This window comes from Syngnathus acus, chromosome 22 (genome assembly GCF_901709675.1).
Source record: "Syngnathus acus chromosome 22, fSynAcu1.2, whole genome shotgun sequence".
NCBI lineage: Eukaryota > Metazoa > Chordata > Actinopteri > Syngnathiformes > Syngnathidae > Syngnathus > Syngnathus acus.
The window spans coordinates 7,588,532-7,612,408 of NC_051106.1; the positions used below are offsets into that span (position 1 = coordinate 7,588,532).

Consider the following 23,877-nt stretch of genomic DNA (forward strand, 5'->3'; position numbering starts at 1 on the left):
AACTAGAAGTGTCAAAATATGTATAGCTTTGCAGTGCAATTCCTTGACTCGTGCAGATTGGTTGGACCCTATACCAATGTTAACTGAGCCTTCCTATTAATCCTCAAATAGCATCAGTGGATAACTGACATCACTGAACTGACTAACACACAAAGACAGAGGACTTGAGTAGAAAAGCCGGCACTGCAAAAAGAAGGTAAAGGCAGAAGTACTGTTTTGTGCTTTAAAAAAAAAAATCCCCGTCAATTATACACAATAATCATTTGCAGAATTGACATGAAAAATAGCTACGCACAAAAAAAACCATGCTCCTTTTTGTATCTTTTCTTTGCTGCATTGTCAGTTGGTTGGAACGGATTAATAACATCTCCATTCATTGCAATGGGTAAAGCTGATCTGAGATAGAAGAGACGAGTTCAACTCCTCTGTACTGAAGTCGGACTTAAATATATACTTGGTCACTTCCCACTAGTACGCAGAGGATAGGGATGCAAATAGCGATGTGGTTGCGAGGGTCAGGTCGTAACTAACAACAGGCCGAGGTTTGAGGCATAACCAACATAACATACTCTCCTTGACATCATCAATCACTTAGCTGGGCTTCTCCCAAGCTATTTATACCAGCCCACACGCATTATATTGCACTTTGTGTGTGTGTGTGTGTGTGTGTATTTTGGAATAGGTGCCATCAAATGTTTCACTCTTTATTTTTTTTCTTTGACACTAGCTGACATCTAGAGTTCAAATACAACATTTGGCAAAATACAGTGATTTGGCAAAAATGGGAAAAAAAAACCCTCAATCGATCCATTTCAAATGGAAATACACTCGACACGAGTTGATCCCACGTATAATGTGAGTTTGTTCTTTTTCGGACATTAGAGACACGGCGTGCGAGAGCGACACATTCGCACATGCGAAGGCCGCACAAGTTTGGCAAAACAAGAGAGACAAGCGGGCGAACGCAACAAACACACACCCGAGCGTGAAATCGTCAAAGCTCGGTAAAATTTACCACGACACTTCCATCGATGTCAGGGTGTGCCAAACATTGAAAAATATACACAACAAATTCCTTCTTATGTCATCTGACATTTTTTTTTCTTTTTACATGAATACAGCTTTCACTATGGCTCTCCATAAGAAAAAAAAGTTCTTTCCAGTAGTGGTGAGCACTGGACACATCCTTCCAAATACAGATAATATCGATATTGATATTGTTATCAATGTTAATGAGATGGATTTTTTTTTTTTCAAATATACAGCAGACTATGTTTCTCCATAAATTGAAGGATTTCATGGAGTACTTTGGTAATTTATACATATACTCACAATTTATTGTAGTTTTATTTTTTAAAGTCGGACAATAACTGCACTGCAAATATTCTGCCATGGAAAAAAATAGTTTGTTAGCATTTGTGGCAGAGTGATCATTTTGAACACTTTGATTAAATCCCAAAAAATAGTGCAATGAAGGGAGAAATTACTTTTTAAATATATTCACAGTTTTTATGTATTATTTCTTTTTAAATATTATTTATGTTTGAATACAGACAGAAAAACAAGTGAATATAATGTTTTCTATTGACCCAAAATTTAACTTCACTATTTTGCTAGAAAATTCTGTCCGCTAACTAATTTAAAAAAACAAAGGCAATTGTAATTTTCCTTTTGGCATCCATCTTAAGTATCGTAAATCATCAGTTTATATACACCACTACTTTCCAGTGTATGGCAGAAGATAAAAATGATGTATAAAAGGCTGACTTTGCACTTTGCAATCTCAGTTCACGTCATGCCAAAGTCTATCACTCAAACGTTAGGTCAGAATTACAGTATGAAAAAACAAGATAAAGCACATAACTTTCAAATAAACCATAAACATTGCATAAATATACGCAAATAAATGTGCATTTGGAATGCTTGGAGGAAAAAAGAAAAAATTATACTGCAAAGACAAAACTCTCCATGAGTCCCTGCCAAGGGATCACCTAGTCACGCAAAAATGTCGAAACTTGAGCCGCCAGTGAGACTTCAGCAAGAAAAGGGTTTTTTTTTCTCACTTTCTTTGGTTTCTCTTGTCGGCGACACATATTCCGTTGTTCAGGCATCACTTTGCGGGGACGAGAGAAAAAAAAATCAAAATAAGGCTTCCCATAAAATTGGCTCAATTTGAATCAAATCACTGAATCAATACAAAAAAAAGAAGTGCAAGCAGTGAGGGGGGGGGGGGGGGGCAATGAATCCAAGTCAAAAAGCCTTCACAAGCTGGCTCAGCCCCAGAACCACTTGTCCAGGTTCTTGACCGTCTTGTACTCCCTGTGCCTGCGCAGGTAGTCGCAGGCCAGGCACGTGTGCTCAGCCCAGAACATTGATGTCTTCACCTTAAAGTGCCGCCGCCACTCAAAGTATCTGAGATACATCTCCTCGTTCTTGTCCAGGAGCAGAAGGTAGTCGGCCAGCTCCTTGGGCGAAGCGAAATCATCCACATGAATGAAGGCGTCCCCCTGGACAAAGTTCTCGTAGTTCTGTCGAGACGGGCCCAGCACCACGGGTACGGTGCCCGCGGCCAGAGGGTTGTAGAACTTCTCGGTGATGTAGTCCTTGTGGATGGAGTTTTCAAAAGCCAGGTAGAATTTACAGCTGGCGATGGTGGGAAAGAAGTCCTGGTCCGTGATGTACTCGCCGAAGGCTTGGCCGTACGCGTGCACCTCGATGTGCTTATACAGCTCGTTGTAGTACTTGACGCGCACATGCTCCTGGTTCCAGTTGCTCACGATCCAGCAGATCAGCTTGTTCTTGCTGGGCGGGACAAAGTCGCCCTCGCTCTCGGTGGCCAACAAGGAGCCGTAAGGCACTTCGATGTCGGCGTCGCGACGGTAGTTGAGCGTCAGGTTGAAGATGTTCTCGATGCCGGCCAGTTGGGAAGAGTGTGACGGTGACTCCAGGTTCATCCAGACCCACTTCTGGAAGGACGGACGCTGAAGCGGCGGCAGGTTGGACAAGTCGGAGCTGATGTCCCGGTGGTGGATAAGAACGCCGTCTGACTTGTTGTAGAGGTTCCGGTCGGCCGTGACCAAACAGCCGTCGATATTGAAGACCGACGGGCACACGCTCAGGTCGTACGTCTTTCCGAAAGGCCAGAACCAGATGAGCACCGTGGTTATGTTGCGGTCAACCTTGGAGTAGAAGGCGCCCTTGACATGCTCGCTGGACACGTTGGACTCCACGGGACCAGACAGCCAGCTGGTGGACGGCTTAAAATACATCAAGAAGAGAGTCACGAAGCACCCGAGGATGAAGGTGCCCCAAAAAAGTGGTCGTAGGATTCTGTGCACGGCTGCCGAGGACATTACTCTGTACTGGAAGAAGAACAGAACGGGAAATTATATCTCGGCGTGTGGCTGAAGACCGTTGTGGTTATGTAACATCTCGATACCAACCTTGTGGATTTGACTTGCAGCTGGAATCCAAGAAGAGCAGACGTTCCTACATGGAGTCTTCAACTAGAGGTGGCTACAGCGACGATCCGACGGGCTGGGATGTGTCTTTAACAGGTCCTCTTAATGCCTTTAATTTTTTGGGGGGGCAAAGCAAGCACAAAAATGAAACATCAAGTGATGTTTCAGTAACCTTCAACCTTTCTTAAATAAGCCGCACCGTACTATAAGCCGCATGTGCACACGAGTTAATTACCGTAATTCTCGGACTAAAAGTCGCTCCGGAATATAGGTCGCATTATATAACTATATTGTAGCGTTAAAAAAGTACAAGGAAAGACGTGGGTTTGGTAAACGGCTCTTAATTTAACAAAACAAACTTCCAGGCGTGTGGCGGCGTGGACTTCCAGCCACGGAGGTGGAAGAGAGATCCATAGAATAGGACCGGGCGTGCGTAAAAGCCATGAGCTGGGACCAACGTGAGCAATATGAAGCCGAAAAAACGGAGCGGAGAATTTGTTCGTTACTGTAGGTCCTGTGATGTTCGAACAAAGTCTGCCTTTGGTCTCTTGCAAAAGCATATTTATTGAGAACAAGCGGGGCGGGGGTGACATTGGAAATGATTGATTAATTAAACCAGCAACTGGTTAATCAGTGTGGAGGGTCCCAGCTTATTGTTTTATCAGGTTATGAATAACAGAAACTAGTGGAGCATTTTAGATGACTAACTAAGCAAGAATGTTTGCACATCATTTGGAAAGTTTCAACAACCGAGGTCAAGGAAATGTAAAAGGTTGAAACAAAGTGAATAATTCTAGTTTCACGGAACAGATGGGCGACCAAATGCAGCTTGGACCAGGGTTTATTGAAGAGAACGAACTAACAGAACGGACAAACTGACATGACTTAACAAAACAATAACTTGACATCTAGTCTACATTCTAACATAATCATACCATCAAGATCATTTGTAAACCCTAACAATGTCCACGGAGGAGGTCAGAGGCGTAGCCAAGCCGGGGCGAGCCGGGGCGGCGCCCCGGTTAGGGCTCCCTGCGCCCCGGTTGAAAAAAATCGAGCTTTTTCGATTCTTCATTTTCATGCCGTTTTTTTCTTTCGGTCTTGCGCGAATGTGCTTGCGCTATTCTATGTGCGCGATGTTATCCATTCACCGTTTGCCTCCCGGACCCGGATGTTGTTTTAGCGATCAGCGAACGGCGTGGGCGATGTTCGATTTTTTTTCCTGTGGGGGTGCGCCCCTACTGGAAAAATTCCTGGCTACGCCTCTGGAGGAGGTCAAGGACGTAAAAAAGTCACTTGACTTCCTTTCAGAAGAAGTTTCTGCTGTGAGGATAGGGTAGGAACCTAAAAAGCGATGCTTCCTCCAACTCTTTTTCGAGCATTCTTTTTTACTGATTTTTTTTTTCAGTTTGTTGGTTTATCGTTTGTTGTATGCACTTGCACATGGCACTTAAAAGTGTTATTTGTTTTATTTTTTATCCTTTTCTATTTTCAATATGTTTAAAATAAAGACATCATTCATTCATTCATTCATTCATTCATTCATTCAGTCATTCATTATGGAGGACAAAAGAAATGCATATATTGCCGATTTTAAGTTAAAGGCAGTCGATGTTGATGCCATCGTGTTGCTTCACCCTTTTCTTTATTTCCCGGTCACGTCTACTCTGGAGCAGCTATACGTGTCGCTCGCTATTTAAATGTAACTTAGCGCTTTGTGCATGAATAAAATGAGCATGAACAGACCCTTGTCACTGAAAATGCTAGAAAAAAAATGGATCAAAAGGGAGACTGGCCAAGTGTTGGGCGAAATCTATCTGACGCTGTTCCAATCGGACACTGACGAGGAAGACTTCGATGCCCGTCACGAGAGCACCTGAGATGCGGAGCTGAAGGTCATTCGCGGCCGACACGATGCCGCCGTCACGCAAGTCGCGTTCGGCGCAATTCGGCCCCCTGGACGTGCGCGAAATCCGCCATCCGTCACCGGGGGGGTTGGGGGGGGGGGGCAAATAAAGGAATTCGACTCACCATCTCGAGAAACCTTCCAGTCATTGTATTCGCATGACGACGATGTGTTTGGAATTATCCACCGTCGTGTGAGCGTCACCACATCCAGACCAGCCCACATTCATACTTTTTCTTCCGTGTGCGCGCGCGTTGCACCTTGTAACGCGTGTAATGCGCACTGGATGCTGCGGCAGAAGAATTTACATGTTAAAAAAAAAAAGCAAGAAATATGGTGCATGTGCATGCATCGTGTACGTGTGCTGCTGAGCTGTGATGTGCTGGCTCGCTGACTTGTTCTGTTTATCACCACTGCGGGGCTCCACCGTGCGCGCGTTTTTGTGGGATGATGTGCAGGCTCGCTACTTTGTGTTGATCGCCACTGCGGCGCTCCAGTTTGCGCGTTTGTATTCATTGTGCTTTGGGGAAAATACGGTGGACATTAATACACTCCTCCACAGACAATGGATCATTTTTAAGCAGTTCAAGTTGTACAGGTTATGTGTCCTATAAAGACAATGGATTATTTTTAAGCGGTTCAAGTTGTCCAGGTTATTTGTCAAATAAAGGCAAACGTTGTGAAAGATTTTCTTATTTTATAACACCAAATCTGGCTCTCTACAGTGAGGGGTGTGTAGATTTTTTTCTATTCACAATAAATGCTGTCAAGCAACTTCAGACTCAATTTACTGTACAGTGACCAGACTAGGCTGAGTCACTATTTAGACCTTTGCCATGGACAGTCACAGCGTAGCCTTCCTTCATTGGTTCAGGTTATAAAAGAGCTGGTCAATGATGGATTAAATGATAATCACCATTTATTTTTATTAATATTGAAAGTACCATCAATATCTCCCTTGGGTTCATGATTGCATACATGCTAAATGCAGTGTTGATGCTTTATGGTCCTTTCAGTTTAAGACCTTAGCCTCCATCTTGTGGCATATGCAAGTCATCAGAACATTTTTTTGGGTGGGGTGTCAATGACTCAGAGATTTTTGCTCTTCACAGCAGAGATCCGCCCGTGCCCCACCTATGTGACCATTGGAAAGCCCCTCAAGTCCCGGGCGGATCACTCCCGCCGTCTTCCTCGCTCGTCGCCAAATATGGCGGCCCACTTACGCGTAATCTCCAAGTAGATGGTCGGTTTATTCGGCAAGTAGTCCAGATAGAGCACCGAGCCGCTTTTGGGGACGGCCGTCTCGATCTGCGTGCCCTCGTGCCACTCGTTGAAGGACGTGACGGAAAGTAAATCGGGCTTGGCCTCCAGCGCGGCGCTCAGCGAGGTCTCATAGTACTTGCCGTTGATGCGGTTCCTGGTGTTTTGGAAGTTCCACGGGCGCACGCCCGTATCCACGTAGCCCGGTCCCACGCTGGGGACGAAGAGGAGGCCGTTGTCGCGGCAGAAGGCCCGTAGCGCCTGCCAGTTGCGCTGTGTCGCGCCGTAGGTGAAGCCGTTGGTGGCGAAGTAGGTGTAGATGCCGTCAAAGCCGGCGCTCAGCACCTCGCGCTGGTGCTTCTCCTCCACCAGAAGGGCCAGGAAGACGGCGTCGTGCGGGGTGTCGCGGATGCCGCCGCTCTCCGTGCGCCGCAGCAGCCGGGCCCACTGCTCCGTGTTCAGCAGGTACGAGTCGTACACGTAGAATAGGGGGAGGAACTTACCCATGTCGGTGCGGTAGCGGAAGAAGGCCGGGTGTTCGCCGTATCTGGGGGGGGTTTAGAGATTTGAGGTTTAAAAATGTTCTTGAGTCGGAATGTTGCCAGGTTGGACTCACTTGTCAATAATGTATTTGACGTTGCCATGCATGTTGACTTCATCTCTCCCTTTGTAGGGCTCAATGTGGAAAGTCACCTGTGGACACATTTGTGAGCTTATATCTAGATATTTTTGAGTGACAGTAGAGATGACAACATTCACGTTGTCACCTTAATGTGGTAGCGCTGTGCCATGTCCAGGAGCTGCGGCACAATGTCATCGATCGGCTGGCCGTTGTCATCCTTGGTATGAGGCGGGTACCAGGAAACGGCGATGACCCCTGAGGTCGCCGTAAATCATTTCAGTTAGCACGAGCTGTCTCATGTAAGAAATCATTAGTTAAGGGTGGTTTTTTTTTCATGCGTCGTGACACTTTTTCCTCATACCAATGGCAGCTGTACGCAGCTGCTGCATGTGGGCCTCCATGACAGCCGGGTCCCGGGAGCTATAAGGCCCCAGCTCCGGGTAGAAGTTGGCCCCGATGTCATCAGGCGGGATGTGCCTGTCTTGTGGATACCTCTCAGCCACTTTGGGGTCCCAGTGCCGCATCCGTGGGTGGTCCCAGTGGATGTATTTGCTGTCAAAGCTGGGGTTGCCGTACCAGATGTAGTAGAAGGCGTGAAGATAGTAGTTTGGCGGGGGGAACTTGCTTAGTATGGCCGCCAGTTTGTCATCCTCTTCCGATCGGGCGGCTTTGCTCAACCCGGGTCGGACGTCGCTCTCCTTCGCCTCGTCTTTCTGGTCCAGGGGAAGCTCCTTGCCATCTGGAAACGCATTGTCTTCCGGGGCGAGCAACTTGAGCGCTACAGTCACGATGAGCACGAGCAGGACCACAGCCAGCAAAGCCGCACACTGCTTACGTCGGAACCGGGCCATTCTTCATCACCCAAAGCACTGTAGTTCATTGTGGAGTCAACAAATCTGGAGAAGAAGAAGAAATAACACATTTCAACATTTTTAAACGCATGAATGACAATAAATTACATAGATTTTACTCAAATAAATGCAAGTTGTTTTAATCTGCAAAAAAATGCATGATCGCAAAAGTAAGCATTCGTAGCTAACGTATACGATTGTAACAGAACCCTCCCAATTTCCAAATAGGTCTGCGACTATAAAAACAGCGAGCTAATGGCTAATTAATCAACCAGGCTTCAACTCTTACCTGTATCGATTAACTTCGGACGAGTCACCAGAGCCGATAATAACAAATAACGTTTACACCGCAAAGCATGATGTATCCCGCCTCACGACCTCACCCCTTCTTAACCGAGATACATTTGACAAATAATTAACAGGCACATTTACTAATTGCTTATACCAGACATTTCTTTGCTATATTAGCTGGACATGATATAGCAATTTATACGTACTTAATCCCCGGTGACTCCGGGTTGACAGAATCCAAGATGTATACACAGAGTGGATCTATTTGCGGAGTGCAAAGTGAGGCATCCGTTTTATTTGTACATCAGCGCGGATGAAGCCACTTCCGCTACAACGGTACACGCACCAAATCTAAACGCTGCACTTCTCGCGAGGCATCCAGTTTATGTGTACATTTACTTCCGGTACAGCTGCATTCCACTTTGCTCTTCGTCCAGGGGTTGTGTGACATCTGCCGGACACATTTAATTACTGCACTTCACCTTTTTGACCTATGTAATATTGGTTGTTTATGTGTGCCTGTATTTCCAAAAGTAGTATTTTACTCTCAAAAAGCAAGCAAACGACTTGAGTTTCCACCCATTTATTGACTTTCAAACTCGTACAAATTGCAAAACTAGGTTAACACTGCACTCATTTCATATGTTGTTATTAGGAAATAAATTAAAAGCGTGTGAATAGAGGAAAAACAAACAAAAACAACCACATATAGAAGAAGTATGCCCCAAAGAGCAGGCGGAGAGCGTTACTGTAGTACATCGCATCTAAACACCAGGTGGCGTCACGATCACAATAGCAATGCCAGGTCAGGTGCAAGCCTATGGCCACTTCCACTGCCAGTCATCAGACTCCAAAAAGATGGGGAGGAAGAGGAGTAGGATGGAAGGACAACACTTGGCAAAGCTCCAAAAAGATGCGGTTCTGTGTCATCACGTACAATTCGTTTGAGTATTTAGTAGTTTTCTTTTGACACATTTAACAAGAATCCACAAGCTGGTTTAAGCACTTATCATAGAAAAAGCAAGGACATGCCGCACACACACGCTGCACGTCTCGATTCAAAATAATCAAGTAAAAATACTGACCATCATCGAAAAATTCTATGAATTTATGTTTCACCATTTAAAAAAAGGATGATATGACTGCCTAAGGAAACAATCCTGATATGACAAATGACAAAAAGAAAAATACAGTGGAACCTCCAAAGTTGAATGCTGATTTGGAGCAATATTTTGCGAACCAATAAGTTTCATTTGGATCGTTTTGGACCGAGTGTTACATTTGAAGGTTTTATGGTGCCACTGGTTGCTGGTTTAAGTTAATTTAACGAGAGTTTGTTGACGTCAGAGGTTCCACTGTTGTCTGTGGAATATTTGAAAACAGAGGCACGGTGGAATTCATGTCAGGAGGGCGGGAAGTTCGATCTTTCATAAATACCGGTCCCTTCACATTCTTTGCAACTAACCAGGGAGACGTCACGTGTCGATAGCGATGGAAATACATGTACTTTAATACACATGTACGTAAGCGTGTTCAGCTGGAATATCGGGAGGCGCTCACTCAGCAAAATGACACCAATTAGACTTTTTGTGTGTCAAGAGAAAATAAAAAAAAAAATACAGATTTTTATTCCCCTCACAATGTGTGTTAATATTATCAAAATATGAACAAACAGGCAAACGATTACAAATGTGAAGTAACAGATTGGTCACAGCAAACGTATGTACGCTTACATGTTAAGAAAAGAGCGGTCAATGGATGGCTGGGGGAAGAGTTGTCAGTGGAAATAAATCAGTTTAGCACAGTGGAACCTCCTAAGGGGGAACATATAAGAGACTCCAGTTGATTAAATTTGGTGTGTTGGTACCAGACATGAAATTAAACTTACTGTCACGCAAGGTAAGCGTCCGTCTGCTTAGCACAAAATGAGCGCCGAGTAATCAAACATCAATTACTTACAACCGGGCTAACGTAAATAAACACTTGATCAGAGTTGTTTTAATCAATACGTTTGAGCTCTTATTGCATGAACTTTACGAAGAAATTTGAACATCAACTTTGGAGGTTCCACTGCAGCTGTGCTATGCAGCGGACTGAGAGGGTGGGTGTTGCTGGGTCAGAGGGTGTGCGGTATTTCAGTGTGTGTGTGTGTGTGTGTGTGTGTCTGTGTGTGTGTGGGGGGGGGGTTTACAAGGCTGCGCGTTCACCTCTTCTTCGGGGCCTGAGTGGTGCGGGAAGGAGTGACAGGCCGACCGGAATTGACCCCCCCATACTGATATTTGGCCTTCTTCTCTGAGGGCTTCAAAATCTTTAAACAAGAGAAATCAACAATCAGATATGAACATGACACTCCAGTGTGTGTGATTGTACCTGAAAGGAGCACATGAGCGACTCATCCACACTCATCATGCCGCCGGCGTTGTCAAACTCCCCGCAGTAGTTGGGCGCCGAAAACAGTGTGACCAGTTGGCGTTTGGCAAAGAACTCGTATCCGTCCTCCACAACCTGCCAGAGGAGGCGCGTGTCGTCATTCCCTCCCGCCCGCCCAAAGCGCAGCCGTCTACGCTCGCAGCGATTACCTGGTGGGCCCTGCAGATGAGATCCAAGTCGTGGCGGTTGAGGAACTTGCTGACCACGTCGGCGCCGAAGGTGAAGGAGACCCCGCGGTCGTTCTCGCCCCAGCCTTGCACGTCCTTGTCCGGGTCCGACCAAAGCAGGTCGCAGAGCAGACCTGTGGATCACGAAAACACACATTTAAATGCTAAGATGTTTTTTTTCATTTGCTGCCATAAGGAAACCTGGAAATAGAAATTGTTTCCAACACGTTACCGGTATCAGGCACATCTGTTGGCCTCATAATCCTGCGAATCTGCTCCATGGACTGCAAATCTGGCGAAAGTCCTGAAAGGTAAAAACACCACTTGGTTATTTTCCGAGGGTAAACAGTTTTGCTTGATTCGAGTTGTGTCATTGTATTTGTTGACTTGAACTGTCATCTACTGACCTCCGTGGCAGCAGAAGATCTTTTCGTCGATGATGGCAGCGATGGGCAGGCAGTTGAAGCAGTCTGTGAAGGTCTTCCACAGCTTGATGTTGAAGCGGCGCTTACCTGGCGAGCGCATACGCAGAACAAATGTTATTTGCGTGCGGCGGTGAGGCTCGTTTGTGCGTGTCCAAACGTACACTCGTCGTAGAAGCCGTAGATGCGGTTGATGGAGGCGCACTCGTGGTTGCCCCTGAGCAGGAAGAAGTTCTCCGGGTACTTGATCTTGTAGGCCAGCAGCAGGCAGATGGTTTCCAGCGACTGCTTGCCACGGTCCACGTAGTCGCCGAGGAACAGGTAGTTGGCCTCCGGAGGGAAGCCGCCGTACTCGAAAAGACGCAGCAGGTCCGTGTACTGGCCGTGGATGTCACCTGACCATGAGAGAGGACATGTTTGAACCAACGCTTTTTCTTGAGCTTAATTCTGACGCCAAGCCTTAATTCTTTTTATATCCCAAATAAGAGCTGTTCTAATTCAGTCTCCTCGCTGAAGGTCAGCAGAGTAATAACAGGCCCAGTTGCGGCCGGCACGTGTGCCAGGGCCTTTCCGGCAAACCATGCCACCAAAAAACCGTGTCAACCCAAAAAAATAATAACAGGACCAGGACACAACCCGACCGCATACGGACCTGAATGGTCAAAATTGCAATTTATGGTACTTCTTGTCTTACACGGAAAACCGCCTCTGGCACCAAAACGAGACATGACTGCAACGCAACGTCTTATTTGGGCCTTCTTTGTATCGAAGATTAAAAAACACACTAAGTGCAAATGAATGATTGCACAAGTGGTAAGAATATTTTGGCGGCAAACCAGGAATTCTTTTTTGGCCATCAAAATGAGGCAAATGGGGCAGATCGAGATCTGTCCGGTGGTTTCATAAGTTGGCTTTCTTCCTTCCTAATAAGCGGTCCAAAAGAACATGGAGGAAAAGTCAAGAGCTGTTTGGAATGCAGAGCACGCTTGAGTTCGGGCTATGGAATGACAAGACATTGTTTGCCTTCCCCGAGCAAGCAAAGAGTGACCCAGGCGAGTGTTCTGTGATGCGGAGTGGTTATATAAGACAACTCAGAGCTGCAGCGCAAGAAATAGACTGCGCGTTTGTACATTTGTGTGTGTGTGTACAGAGTGGGAGTTCCCCAGTGGTGCAGCCCTCAGGACTCGCAAAGCTGCTTTCTGCATGAGCAGCACACTAACATCGAAGTCTCTGGCTATTTGAGGGGAGATCCGCAGAAAGCTCGCCCTATGATTCCGCTACTCTTTTGCAGGCTTCTTCTAGCAGTACGTGTTAAGATGAAAAACTTTTTAAATTCCTTTCATAGTGTTCATAATGTCCTGGGTTGCCCAAAGTACTTATTTATTACAGTACAGTATTCATTGCAAACAAAATAAAACAAAATTAGAAAAACGATTTAATTGTGTCACTTTCAAATAATACAATAAAAAATATATATATTACATGCAATGTTATCAATTTACATGACCTGGTCCATCTGTCGCTTTTTCAAAACCAAACCCTTAAGTGATGATGTTTTGCAGAGGTGTGTGTTCTCTATTCGACGCTTGAAAACAGACAAAATGGAGGAAGTGCCTGGCGAATTACTGACCACAGATCTTGAGGGGAGCCTCGAGCTCCAGCAAGATGGGCTGGCTGAGGAAAATCTCGCGGGATTTGATGCACAGGCCCCGCACCTCCGCCTCCGTCATCTGCACGATCTTGCCGGGGCGACATCCCCTCACTGGAGCACACAGACAAGAGGAGTCATTCTATCCATTTTTTTTGTTTTTTTTAACAGAACATAAACCACGCTGAGTGTTTTTGCCCTCTATGTTCATTCAATAAGGCAGTGACGGCGAGAAATAAATCAAATGAACTTGTGCCAAGGACATTTTTAACGATGCCAAAGCAGCTCGCTGCACTCACGGCAAAAAATATCTCTCATGGGAACAGCAAGGCTCTTAATTAAGAACATTAAATGATGATACTGCTCATCTCGCCCTCTTTTTTTTTTCTTTTACACCCCTTCTAGCTTGCAATCTGGTCCTCCCACCATAAAAATGTTTCGCAATTTGTGCAGCAGATGTCTGCCAAAATGTCCACTTGTTCACCCACATATGATTTTTTCTCAAGACAGGTTAGTTCTGATTTTTTTAGGGGGGTGGGGAATATTTGAACGTCATTATCGCTCAGTGGGTCTTGTTTTCTGGTTAAATGAAGGTTTTAACTTGATTGAATATTCTCTTCAACTGTCTGGCATCACTTTATAACTTAAAATGTCTGCTTGCAACTCTATAAAAGGAAAAAATGGCGGTGCGATGACTCAATTTTTGAAATGTCACGAAATACAGTACTTTATAGGAATTAAAATTTCTGATGGACAATTAGGCCTACTGCGTTTTAATGTTAGCCCTAATGGTGGTACTCGGACACTTAAGTTTGTTTTTTTGTTTTTTAAGTGGTGTGAACTATATAAAAAGTTAGAGAACAACTGTTTGAGATTCCGACTTTCGTAAGGCAAACGACGAGAAAGGCAACACCCATTAAAGCTAAGTTGGTGAGTTTGGGGAAATTTCCTAATACGCGAAACTGCCACTCCTACTCGATCAAATATTATGTCCAAACTTGGTCATTTTAGTCATATGAACAACGTGGGACATCAAGTGGCCTTGATCGTCATAAAGTACACGACGAAGCTAAGCGATGCTAACGTAGGCGTTCACCGCCCGACTGTTTATAAACACTGAGGGGGCTCGAGATAGCGTCAAGCTAACGAGCTACTCAGTTAGCTTCGTTGCTATTTTAGTGACGTAAAAACAAGGCGGCTGCTCCGGAGGTTTAGGAAAATAAGCCGTGAGTAGGGTGGCGCAAAGCCGAAAAGCGAATTCGTCAGGGATCTGTGTGTGTGTTTGGACTCACCTTCTAGAAGGCGAGAGATGAGGCTGTCCACGTTCAATTCGCCCTCCGCCATCTTCACGCTCTGATGGGAGTCGACTCGTACTGGACGAGAGCAAGTCGTAGTGCGTCCAGCGAACACTAGAAGGCGCTGGTGTCACCCAGAGATGCGTTTACAACTTTATTGAGACGTCAATAAATACAAGTCATATTTCGTTTTTTTAATATTAATCGTTTATATCTTTTTAAAAATTATATAATTTTACCTTGTTTTTAGTTAAGACATTTCATTTAGTAGAGTAAAAAAACATGTAAATTGGAAAATTAGAAACTGTATAAAATCTTTATTACAATCATGTTTTCCAATAGATTAAAATATATAACAAAATGTTCATTTAAAAGACAAGTGCAGAACTATTATTTAACACATCAATTATTGCATATTGAATATTACTGGACTCAGTTAGCCTTGCCCTAGTTTAAAAGAAAGAGGTCTTTATTTGCACTTCTGTTGGTACGACTGAGTTCACGCTCCTCCCAGTCATCTTGGCTCTGCATGTGAGCATCAGCCAGGTGAAGGCCCCGCCCAGCAGGAGGGCGAAAACGGCAAGCACTGTGGTCAGCCATAGCGGGACCCCCTCAGAGCAGTGTGTTGCACTGTTCATCTTTGTAAAGATATACGGATGCTCCTGCAATGTACAAGACAGATATTGTAGTATGGGAGATGTGTAGTGGATAAAAAAGGTCTACATCCCTTGTTCAAATGCCGTTTTATTTGTGATATTACAAAAAATAACTAAATAAATCAATAAAGTTTAGAATTATTGATCTTGGTCTCTTGTATATGACACTTGAACAGGGGTGTGTCGACTTTTTAAATCCACCATATAAGCACGAGTTTCTTCACCTCTGTGGGACATTTGATGACATCTCTGCCACTTGTGAAATTGTTGTACGTCTGCTTTTTGCCCACAGGCTCCAACTGGAAAGAAACCAGTACTTAAAAAAACAACAACACGATAGTTTGCATTTCTACTTAGCTAGACTAGTGGGAATACTTGTGGCACTTCTGCTGAGGGTTAGCTTCCTTTTCCACTTGTCTGATGTCGTCTCACTCACCATGTTATTCCACATGGCCACGGCCATCTTGGCATGTCCCCGTTCGTTGAAGTGGAAACAGTCCAGGGCAAAGTAGGTGACATCGGGTCGGCCGTCCTAATGAGTTGAAAGCAAGTTTTAAGTATTATTTGTTCTCACTGCGATCGAACGGTCTTCAGTATGTGTGGAGGCGATTTACAGCATTCAAAGGGATAATGGAGTTTCTGAAAAAGGGCTGCACCACCACGGCAAAGTCTTCCCGGTCGTCATAGCGACCGCTGTATGCAACTCTCTCAGTCTCAATCTGAAGGAGAAAAGACAAATGAACCATTTTTGCTTTGCCAAACTTCCTACACCCATTTTAGATGCTGCTCCGCAGTTGCAGTGAGCTGGAACCCATCCCAGCCAACTTTGGACTCTTGTGTTTTTTTTGTAAGATTTATTTTTTGTAAAAACCATCATACACACTGGGAACAAGTATATATACAAACTACAGTTCTCACCTGTATTTCTCGATTGATCCTTTTGGCTTCAGCCAGCTCAAGAGAGTCGTCTCCCGGTAGTATGAAGCACGGGCATGACAATCTGACGACAAATCATCAAAACAAACACACATGCTTGGCTAACCATTGGTTTTCATAAATAATACAGAGTAGTGGATATGATGAGCATACGGTTGTATCACGTTGCACCCGATACTGTCCCCCTTGATCCTACGCAGGACTTCGATCTGCAGGATTTCCAAAATGTTGACTATGGTCCTGGGAACCTAAAGGGGTGTGCAGACTATTGTTAGAGCGAGACCACATTTTTTAGCATAGCATCTTACTTCACCTCTTTGTACAGCAGGTCCAAGCTGGTCGTCAAGTGACGGCTGAAGTTCTGAGGCGACAAAGAGGCCTGTAGACAAGACTTTTGTTTACTCGAATGGGATCAGATGAAGTTGATGACCCGAGGTTGATGTGATGGCTGACTCACCCTGTCGTTGCAGAACTGACACAGGTCATTGCCGCCAATAAAGAGAGTCACCAGCTTCCAATCGTTGGCAAAATCCACCGTCTGCTTCCATGTATTTTGAAATATATCTTTTTTTAATATTCACAGACTTTTGGTTTTAAAGCATGCATCCTAATCATAGTTGATATTTTTAACACGATGTATTTCACCTTTGATATATTTTACTATGCAATGTAAAACTCACAGTGTCGTTTTTCATCACTTCAATCAGGCGTCTGACTTGTCCTGGAATTCCCCTGTATTTATTTTATTATTAACGTGGAATACATAAATACACAAATAAGAAATAGCTTAACTCACGAGACTTTGGCTCCCAAAACAGACATGTTGAAGCCGCTCTTCTTCTTCCCTTGACCTTTTGATGCTCCTTTAAGGTCTGGATTGAATTTCCTGAGGATGTCTGGTGGGGGCAACATAGGCTCGACGCTGCTTCCTAGCAGTGTCATCGCATCTTTACGTAGGGGTAGGATGTCTTACTTGCTAAAGTGGTAACAGTCTCCAGGCTTTTATCGCCTCCAATGCTACGGGGTGAGAGGACAGCAAGTAAATTCAACCTGAACAAGTGTGAGGTTGGCTGTTGCATCAATATATGTCTGACAGTAGGGGGCGCTTTTCTAAATCTCCAGGAATACGTCCGAATGACTTGAAAATATTGATTTTGAAGTCAAATCATATTTTTGTGGGTAAAAGTGGCTCGGTCAAACTGCAACATAACGTCTCACCTCCACGACACTCCTCTATATTCCGTTCTGAGCTCCAATAGAGTCTTTGCCTTAGCACCAAAGCCGGCCTAAAACACAGCAAATATGACATTTGTTTTGACGGTTTAAATGGTTTGTTTGGGTGGTCGTGGTTAGAAGACGTACTGTTATGGAGTCCCCCAAAGCAGCCACCACCTTGATGTCGGCCGGCCGGACCTTGTGAGCTAACACAACCAGCGCAATATGACATGCTGTTGACCAACTAGTGGAGTCAGGTTGGTACCTGAAGTGGGCGCCGAGTCGGACGGTTCCGTGTTGAGACATGAGAAGTCGCTGCCCCAGTTCTACAAAAGAACAGAATATTTTTTCTCAAATTTGAGTCCCAATTTGAGCTTGTTTGCATTTTGTATATTGCAGTTCAAATTTGGCTGAGTTGTTAACAACACTCTTCAAAATATATTTTCCCTTCACAGCAACTTTAAAGAGCAGGAATGGCAAAATCAGGCAAAGATCCCTTTGCATTAACACAAATAGAAAACAAATTAAGCGAGCTGACTGAGTGTAAATAAATGAAAAAAGCAACATACGGTAATCGGTGCAGGAGTCGGTGGAGGTCCTGGAAACGTGTAGTTGCTGTTAACAGCCGTTCTAAAGAAAGGTGCTGCCTAAAAGGAAAGACATTCAAATAATTCAGAGCCTGGCCAAATTTCCAAAATACATTTCAATACATATTCCAACATTAACTGAGCGGAGGAAATGTTGTCAAATTGCAAACACACAAAAATATGATTACCTCAGAGGGGCACTTGAGATCAAACTCAACCATGAAGTCTTGCGTGAATGTCTTGTTTCCCACTGGCTCGAGCTGCATGAAACAAGCGAGATTTCAAATCAAATTAAATCAAATCAACGCAAATCCTACCATATTGTTCCAGAGGGCTCGGGCCATCAGCGTGTGAGCTTTCTGGCTCAGGTGAAAGCAGTCAGGTGAGAAATAGGAGCGATCGGGCCTTCCATCCTGATAGCAAAAGCATTTGGAATCATGATTAGGATTATTACAGCATGTTATAATAGTGGCAGGTTTTACCGGAGAGGTCGGCAGGAAAACCTCCCTAAAAAAAGGCTGCAGGACGACGGTGAAGTTGTCATGGGTGTCGTAGCGCCCGGAGTCCACCAGCTGTCGCATTGCGTGCTAGGAAAAGGAACAGACGGCCAAAAAAAAAAAAAAAGCGGTGCTTCAAACTCATTCACTGCCGTTGACAAGTATGTCAAAACTGACCTGATAACCTCGGAGGAATTCTTCCGTCTTCCGTAGTTCAACTGAGCCATCTTTTGGCGACAATACGCACGGGCAAACCATCCTGAGGAAAACATACATCGTGTTCGCTAATCTCTCACTTTGGCTTAGTGACTCTAACGTTGATCTTTTTTGGTGTTGTTTATCGTGCCATCGTCACTGACCTGCCGAACCAGGTGGGGCATCCCAGCGTTTTATCTTTATGCAGATCTCGCACCGGTAAAATGTTCAACAGCTCCACCAGGTTGACAAGCGCACGTGGCACCTAAAAAGTCATAAAAAGGTGTTTTAAATTCTACCAGTGCCTGGGTGATAATAACTTTGGTGTGTGTACCTCATTGTGGAGTATATCCAAAGCTCGACGAATGCGTTCAGCCACATTCCTGGGTGAGAAGATCACCTGTGTGTTTTAAGAATATTTAATTTGTGTGGGAATTTTAGCAGCATGCGTCATTTTGGGTACTCACACTGTCTGAGCAGAAGTCACATATGTCATTGCCGCCGATGAACATGGTGATCACTTTCCAGTCGTTGCGGAAATCGATCCTCTGCGCTCAAGTTAAGAAGAATTTCTTGAAATATAAAACGAAACTGAAAGTATGTTGTGGTCATGTAAATAAACTATAAATTGCAATCCTACGTCACATGGGTTTACGATTGTGTACAGGTGATGTTTCGTGATCCTCTTTAAGTACTTTGCAACCATCTTGTGGCATCTACTTGCAACTACAAACTCCCATTGTGTGTGTGTCTTATTAAATTACAAAGCAGTAGTAGCAAATGTTGATGGTGTTCATCAGAGTCAATAATTATTACCGTGTCGTTTTTCATGATGTCCACTAAGATGCGCACTTGTTCCGCGACATCACTGAAAAAACAAAAAAAAAAAACTTCATGGTCAAATACAGTAGAATGGGAGTACAGCAAAGGTGTTGATTTTTTTTAATAGGAAATAATACATATATTTTTTATTAATATTTGAGTGAGTCTTACTGACCCACTCTTGGCTCCGGCCACGGCTTGGTTGAGGAAGGCTGCGGGTGAGCCCTGCTTTCCGATTCCCTGAGAGAAGCCAGTCAGGGAGGGGTTGAATTCCCGCAGGATATCTGCACAACACACACACACACCCATATGACATAATGTCACTGGTCATGATAACCCGAGAAACACGTACATACTTGGCAAAGTGGTGACCGTGGTGATGTTCTCATCGCCGCCAATGCTGAGAATGTAACAAATGAGTCGGTTATGCGCCAAATAAAAAAATATTAACAGTCGTGCCCGGTCTTGTGTTACCTCCAGGAAAGTCCTCTGTACTCGTTCAGGAGCAGCAGAAGGTCGTTGGACTCGGCGCCTACACCATTGCCTGCCTGCGGATCCACAAATCAATCAATCATTTAGATATTGGTGGACATTTGACTAAAAATAGAATTAAATTAGTATTCAAATCAAGTTTGAAAAAAAAAATTCAAAAGTTGAGCTGGATGAATCAAAATCATAAATTCTTGGCCAATTGACTTACTGTCAGAGAGTCGCCGACTGCGGCCACCACTTTCACGTCGGCTGGTCTGAGCCGATGAACTACACATGACAAGCCAAATGCCATTCACATTTCAATGATTGGGTTATTTGTGTAAAAATCCGATTTGTTACCCGAGTTTGGTGTTGTTGGATACGGTCGGCGGTCCTTGCAGGGGATCTCAGTGCCCATAACCTACAAAGGCATCAATTTAAAGGAGGCATTTCTCAAGCAAATTAAAATTCACTTTTTCGTTTTTATGTGCAAGGTCAAGAAGACGAGTATGTCACAACCATAAGCGTGTCCTCACTGTACCGTTACGTTGTTTGTCCATAGCTGCACGGCCACTTTGCTTGACATGTCCTCCTACAAACGGAGTATTTTTAAGCCTTTGCATGCATTAGGGACGGGCTTCATGATGTACTTACCGGATCGGAAGTGTCCTCCAGGATGAGTGGTATTGACTGCAGCACATCTTCAATGTCAATGGTGAGAGTGTCTGTGTGGGATAAGAGTACAAAATATTTTATTTAAAAAAAAACTATTTAGACAGAAAGCGAAAGCGAGAAAAAGAGAGAGAGCGAGAGCAAGAGAGAGAGAGAGCACAGTGGCCCCTGACCAAAATAAAAGATTTAGGAGCCCACACAAATTTACGCACTATAAATTGACTTGGAGCATCTTACCTGTGAGTAAAAGAGAAGAACTAATGAGAAGAAACCAAGCGAGGAGCATAGATCCGGACATGATAGCAGACTAAACAATCACCTTGCACTACGGGTGAGGCAGTTAACTACTGTCTTGCTCTTTATTAGCTTGGTCCCCACCTCGCATGACGGAGAAGTCGTACAATATAACAAAGCATAGTTAAGTCTCATTGGCTTCTTCAGGGATGCAGTGGATGTCAATATTGTGGCTAAGTGAATTAAAAAAACAGATTATCATAGTGTGTGAAATTATTAAAGTCCCTGTAATGTGAAGTCTTGGATATTTGACACACATTAGGGAAGAGTATTGCTAACAATTCAATGTAATTTAAATTGATTTAAAAAAAATGATGCTTCAAAAGTTTTTTCTTTAACTTTTGTATTGATATCTACTCAATATATTTTAGTGAAAATATTAATATACTTGCAATTGCGGTATAGCGAAACAGGAGAAATATTACAATTTGTAATAATGTAATTTATTGTGTGAAATGAAATGAAATAAAGATGTTAAATCTTGGGGCTGTCATAAAGGCATTTCTTAAAAATATATATAGGTCCCGTTCTTTAAAAGAACATTATGAACTTTGTGGATACAGTGATAGTAACCAAAGAGATATGATTCCATTTCCTGGCGAATAATAAAAATCATTTGGGTGTAAAAATACGATGACCTCAGTCAACAAACGAACAAAAAGGATTTTGTCTCGCTTCAACAAAGCACAACAAACAGGTCCCAAAGCTCAAAATCTATTTAATAGGTTGATGTTTAACTTTGTGTTAAACTACAACTTGAGACTCCTCTTCCGCATATTTTAAGAGCTTGCATAATAAATGCGTTCATGACAAGCAATTCAGTCAAATGGTGAAAGTCCAGCAGAGTTTTGGAGATGGTGATGATATGATATGTTTTATGGTGTACGCAGATTGTCTTGGTTGATAGCACGACCCTTGGAATGAACCAGGATATGGAGTTTATCTTCATGCCTTGTAATCAGATTCGCATCAAGCGGGGGAAAAAATTAACCAGCTGTAACGTTGCAATTACTGCAAGAGTGTAACATCATTTAACATTTAGTTTAATATGGGTTTTATTTTGTCTTTTTAGTTATCTAATCATTTTTAAAACTAAATATTTGTATGAATGTATTATTTTTTTCCTGATTTTGAGGAAGCTAAATTAAAAAAAGAAAAACTCCGTTTTGATTATCATACCACACTTTCAGTTATAGATTAAAATATGTTGTTTATACGATTATACTTATTGCAGTATTTTGAGTTTGGGGAGGTTAAAGTTTAAAGGGGAGGAGTGTAGTGTAGTCAGTATATATTTATTGAACAACACTGCCCCCTTGTGGATTTCCGTGTTAAGGAGAGGTGCAAGAAAACAATCGGCAAAGTGGGGTGTAATGTACTGCTCCTACTGTGACCACCAGGCGGCACTACTGCAGTGTAGTTGATGAATAAGTTCTAAGAGCTCATAAAGAGCCCACCGAACCCAAACTGCTATCTCAGCATCTTACTCTACTACATTGAATTTACTGTCACCTCAAAATTTCTAGACCCCAGTGTCATGTGACTCGTTAGTGTTAGGTCTCAGGTTTCAGTGGGGGGCCGGATGTGTCAAATTTAGTGTTCCCGACTTCACACTTTCTTATAATGGTCCTGGAAGTTCAATATGGTACCTCATGGTAACGAACTTTTGTGAGACACTGCTTAGGACCCCCCCCCCCACTCCACCAATAAGGCATCATGGTTTTCTTCTGCCATGAAAGGGACAGACAAATATATCCCAGTGTCCTCTAACTTAATGATATGTCTTTTACCTAAATCTGCACCTCAGACTTCATCTTCTGAGCTCAAGATGTACAATCTTAAAATTAGCCAACAGCCTGTTTACATGACTCCTTCTTCAAACCTATAATTGTCGTGTCCCTTTTAGGCCGTAAACGCACATTAATGCATGGCGTGCGTAAACACCACACGGACCCCCTGCTCTTAATATACATTGCACCAGAGTGATGTATGTGTGACAGCAATGGCCGCATACTTTTGAAAATTGCCTTTGGTCTTCAGGGTGACCGACGGCGGTTGTCTAATTGACGACTACGCGGTCTCCGGCGTCCTTTATGTTGCACTTTATGGCTGGGAAATGGGGACCTGCCATCCTTCCAAGAAATAAATAAAAATGCAAGGTTAGCTTTAGTTATTGTGTTTTATGCAATGCTAGCTTTTTTTGCTCGTATTTTGAAACCGGTTATTTACACAATGCATTGTCCAAGCTTGGCAAATGACCTCTTGCAAGGGTTTAGAACATATGAAGACCACTGCTACTGCAATAGAAGAAAGAAATGGCGCTGCAAATATATATATGAAAATATAATATATATTTTTTTTTGTGGGGATCAACTGCACTGGAGAAAAGCTCTGCTTTGTTGTCGTATTTAGCGCTATGTCCTCACGCGTACTTGAGGGATGCAGGGTGTCGTCCAGATGGTCACTTGAGTGCAGAGGACGCACACATCACACAGTTTGAGCACGCTTTGGTGTCGGGTTATAAATATCCTGTTGTGTGCTTTTCTAAATTGAAAAGTCTGGACTGTGGCTTACAACTGTTTGCATGTTGTATTTGTATACTTGAAATAAACTCGAAAATAAATGTCTACAATGTAAATAGAGTTAAAAGATCATCTTTGATGCTTATGTACAGTATACTTGAGAAACCATGTTGGTACTGGAGTTCATTTACATGGAAACAAGTCGGCAGATTTTCTTTTCCGCCAGTGTTTACGAAAATAGAAAAAAAAAAAATGCTTCTTAAACATACTGTACGAAGAGTGCTGCGTTAGCATCTCATGCTCGCCTAGTTCGCCAACCACTGAATGGCTAGCTGCCACATGCGTGTCACTATAGTATGCTAACTGCTTCTTCCGCTTCTCACTCTCGCCAGCTAGCTGACGAATGCTCGTCACTCGTACGTAGATTTCTACAGTGGCTTCTCACGCTAGCTGCCATTTGGTCTGCTTCCATTTTCTTGTAACTCTCGCTTCACTTTAGCTTCTAGGCCTAGCTACTAGCTATCTAGCCGACGACTGGCTAGCTGAAAGATGCGAAACTTGTCACTTTTAGCTACACTTGTAGGTAGACTGCTACATTAGCTTTAGTCTGCTAACTCCCTACTAGCTGACTGGCATATGCTTGACACTTGTATGTAG

General features: G+C 43.7%; 4 protein-coding genes across 6 annotated transcripts; all 4 read right to left on the minus strand.

Annotated features, from left to right (window-relative positions):
• Positions 1-691: 691 nt before the first annotated feature.
• On the minus strand, positions 692-5,798 carry fut9a (fucosyltransferase 9a). The gene is made up of 3 exons (XM_037240714.1): positions 5,493-5,798; positions 3,444-3,570; positions 692-3,362 (listed from the first exon to the last, which is right to left on the minus strand). The coding sequence occupies exon 3, from the start codon at positions 3,351-3,353 to the stop codon at positions 2,274-2,276; it is 1,080 nt and encodes a 359-aa protein (XP_037096609.1). The 5' UTR covers positions 3,354-3,362; positions 3,444-3,570; positions 5,493-5,798; the 3' UTR covers positions 692-2,273.
• Positions 5,799-6,264: 466 nt separating this feature from the next.
• Positions 6,265-8,683, minus strand: manea (mannosidase, endo-alpha). Its single transcript, XM_037240713.1, has 5 exons — positions 8,390-8,683; positions 7,611-8,145; positions 7,395-7,504; positions 7,244-7,320; positions 6,265-7,174 (listed from the first exon to the last, which is right to left on the minus strand). The coding sequence occupies exons 2-5, from the start codon at positions 8,098-8,100 to the stop codon at positions 6,541-6,543; spliced, it is 1,311 nt and encodes a 436-aa protein (XP_037096608.1). The 5' UTR covers positions 8,101-8,145; positions 8,390-8,683; the 3' UTR covers positions 6,265-6,540.
• Positions 8,684-8,958: 275 nt separating this feature from the next.
• LOC119115867 (serine/threonine-protein phosphatase PP1-beta catalytic subunit-like) lies at positions 8,959-14,465 on the minus strand. 2 transcript variants are annotated; one of them, XM_037240717.1, is made up of 9 exons: positions 14,351-14,465; positions 13,041-13,172; positions 11,575-11,805; positions 11,396-11,500; positions 11,221-11,292; positions 10,971-11,122; positions 10,762-10,896; positions 10,573-10,699; positions 8,959-10,542 (listed from the first exon to the last, which is right to left on the minus strand). In XM_037240717.1, the coding sequence occupies exons 1-8, from the start codon at positions 14,400-14,402 to the stop codon at positions 10,595-10,597; spliced, it is 984 nt and encodes a 327-aa protein (XP_037096612.1). In that variant the 5' UTR covers positions 14,403-14,465; the 3' UTR covers positions 8,959-10,542; positions 10,573-10,594. The 2 variants fall into 2 exon arrangements, with proteins under 2 accessions (XP_037096612.1, XP_037096611.1); XM_037240716.1 differs by having other exon boundaries at positions 8,959-10,699.
• A 190-nt stretch (positions 14,466-14,655) lies between these two features.
• plb1 (phospholipase B1) lies at positions 14,656-22,995 on the minus strand. 2 transcript variants are annotated; one of them, XM_037241476.1, is made up of 32 exons: positions 22,928-22,995; positions 22,713-22,830; positions 20,387-20,457; positions 20,274-20,324; positions 20,093-20,153; positions 19,962-20,020; positions 19,736-19,809; positions 19,618-19,661; positions 19,437-19,545; positions 19,256-19,307; positions 18,907-18,987; positions 18,774-18,839; positions 18,604-18,704; positions 18,422-18,503; positions 18,230-18,334; positions 18,065-18,160; positions 17,936-18,007; positions 17,730-17,807; positions 17,426-17,486; positions 17,308-17,366; positions 17,164-17,231; positions 16,919-16,962; positions 16,742-16,841; positions 16,626-16,677; positions 16,403-16,483; positions 16,259-16,324; positions 16,099-16,193; positions 15,928-16,009; positions 15,624-15,728; positions 15,446-15,541; positions 15,234-15,308; positions 14,656-15,015 (listed from the first exon to the last, which is right to left on the minus strand). In XM_037241476.1, the coding sequence occupies exons 4-32, from the start codon at positions 20,316-20,318 to the stop codon at positions 14,806-14,808; spliced, it is 2,319 nt and encodes a 772-aa protein (XP_037097371.1). In that variant the 5' UTR covers positions 20,319-20,324; positions 20,387-20,457; positions 22,713-22,830; positions 22,928-22,995; the 3' UTR covers positions 14,656-14,805. The 2 variants fall into 2 exon arrangements, with proteins under 2 accessions (XP_037097371.1, XP_037097370.1); XM_037241475.1 differs by lacking the exons at positions 22,713-22,830; positions 22,928-22,995 and adding an exon at positions 20,642-20,768.
• Between the last annotated feature and the right edge of the window lie 882 nt (positions 22,996-23,877).

Excerpts from the sequence above, each read along its gene's own strand:
- fut9a (XM_037240714.1), bottom strand. The coding sequence starts at position 3,353 with ATGTCCTCGGCAGCCGTGCACAGAATCCTACGACCACTTTTTTGGGGC.
- manea (XM_037240713.1), bottom strand. The coding sequence starts at position 8,100 with ATGGCCCGGTTCCGACGTAAGCAGTGTGCGGCTTTGCTGGCTGTGGTC. Across the intron at positions 7,321-7,394 it reads CACAGCGCTACCACATTAAG|GTGACTTTCCACATTGAGCC; the intron begins GTGACAACGTGA and ends ATGTGTCCACAG. Across the intron at positions 7,175-7,243 it reads GTCAAATACATTATTGACAA|ATACGGCGAACACCCGGCCT; the intron begins GTGAGTCCAACC and ends AACCCCCCCCAG.
- LOC119115867 (XM_037240717.1), bottom strand. The coding sequence starts at position 14,402 with ATGGCGGAGGGCGAATTGAACGTGGACAGCCTCATCTCTCGCCTTCTA. Across the intron at positions 11,806-13,040 it reads GGCTCCCCTCAAGATCTGTG|GTGACATCCACGGCCAGTAC; the intron begins GTCAGTAATTCG and ends TCTCATGGTCAG. Across the intron at positions 10,700-10,761 it reads CGCTCATGTGCTCCTTTCAG|ATTTTGAAGCCCTCAGAGAA; the intron begins GTACAATCACAC and ends TCTTGTTTAAAG.
- plb1 (XM_037241475.1), bottom strand. The coding sequence starts at position 20,702 with ATGTCCGGATCTATGCTCCTCGCTTGGTTTCTTCTCATTAGTTCTTCT. Across the intron at positions 18,988-19,255 it reads ACATCATGAAAAACGACACG|AGGATCGATTTCCGCAACGA; the intron begins GTAATAATTATT and ends ACTTGAGCGCAG. Across the intron at positions 16,484-16,625 it reads AAGTGATGAAAAACGACACT|ACGGTGGATTTTGCCAACGA; the intron begins GTGAGTTTTACA and ends ACATGGAAGCAG.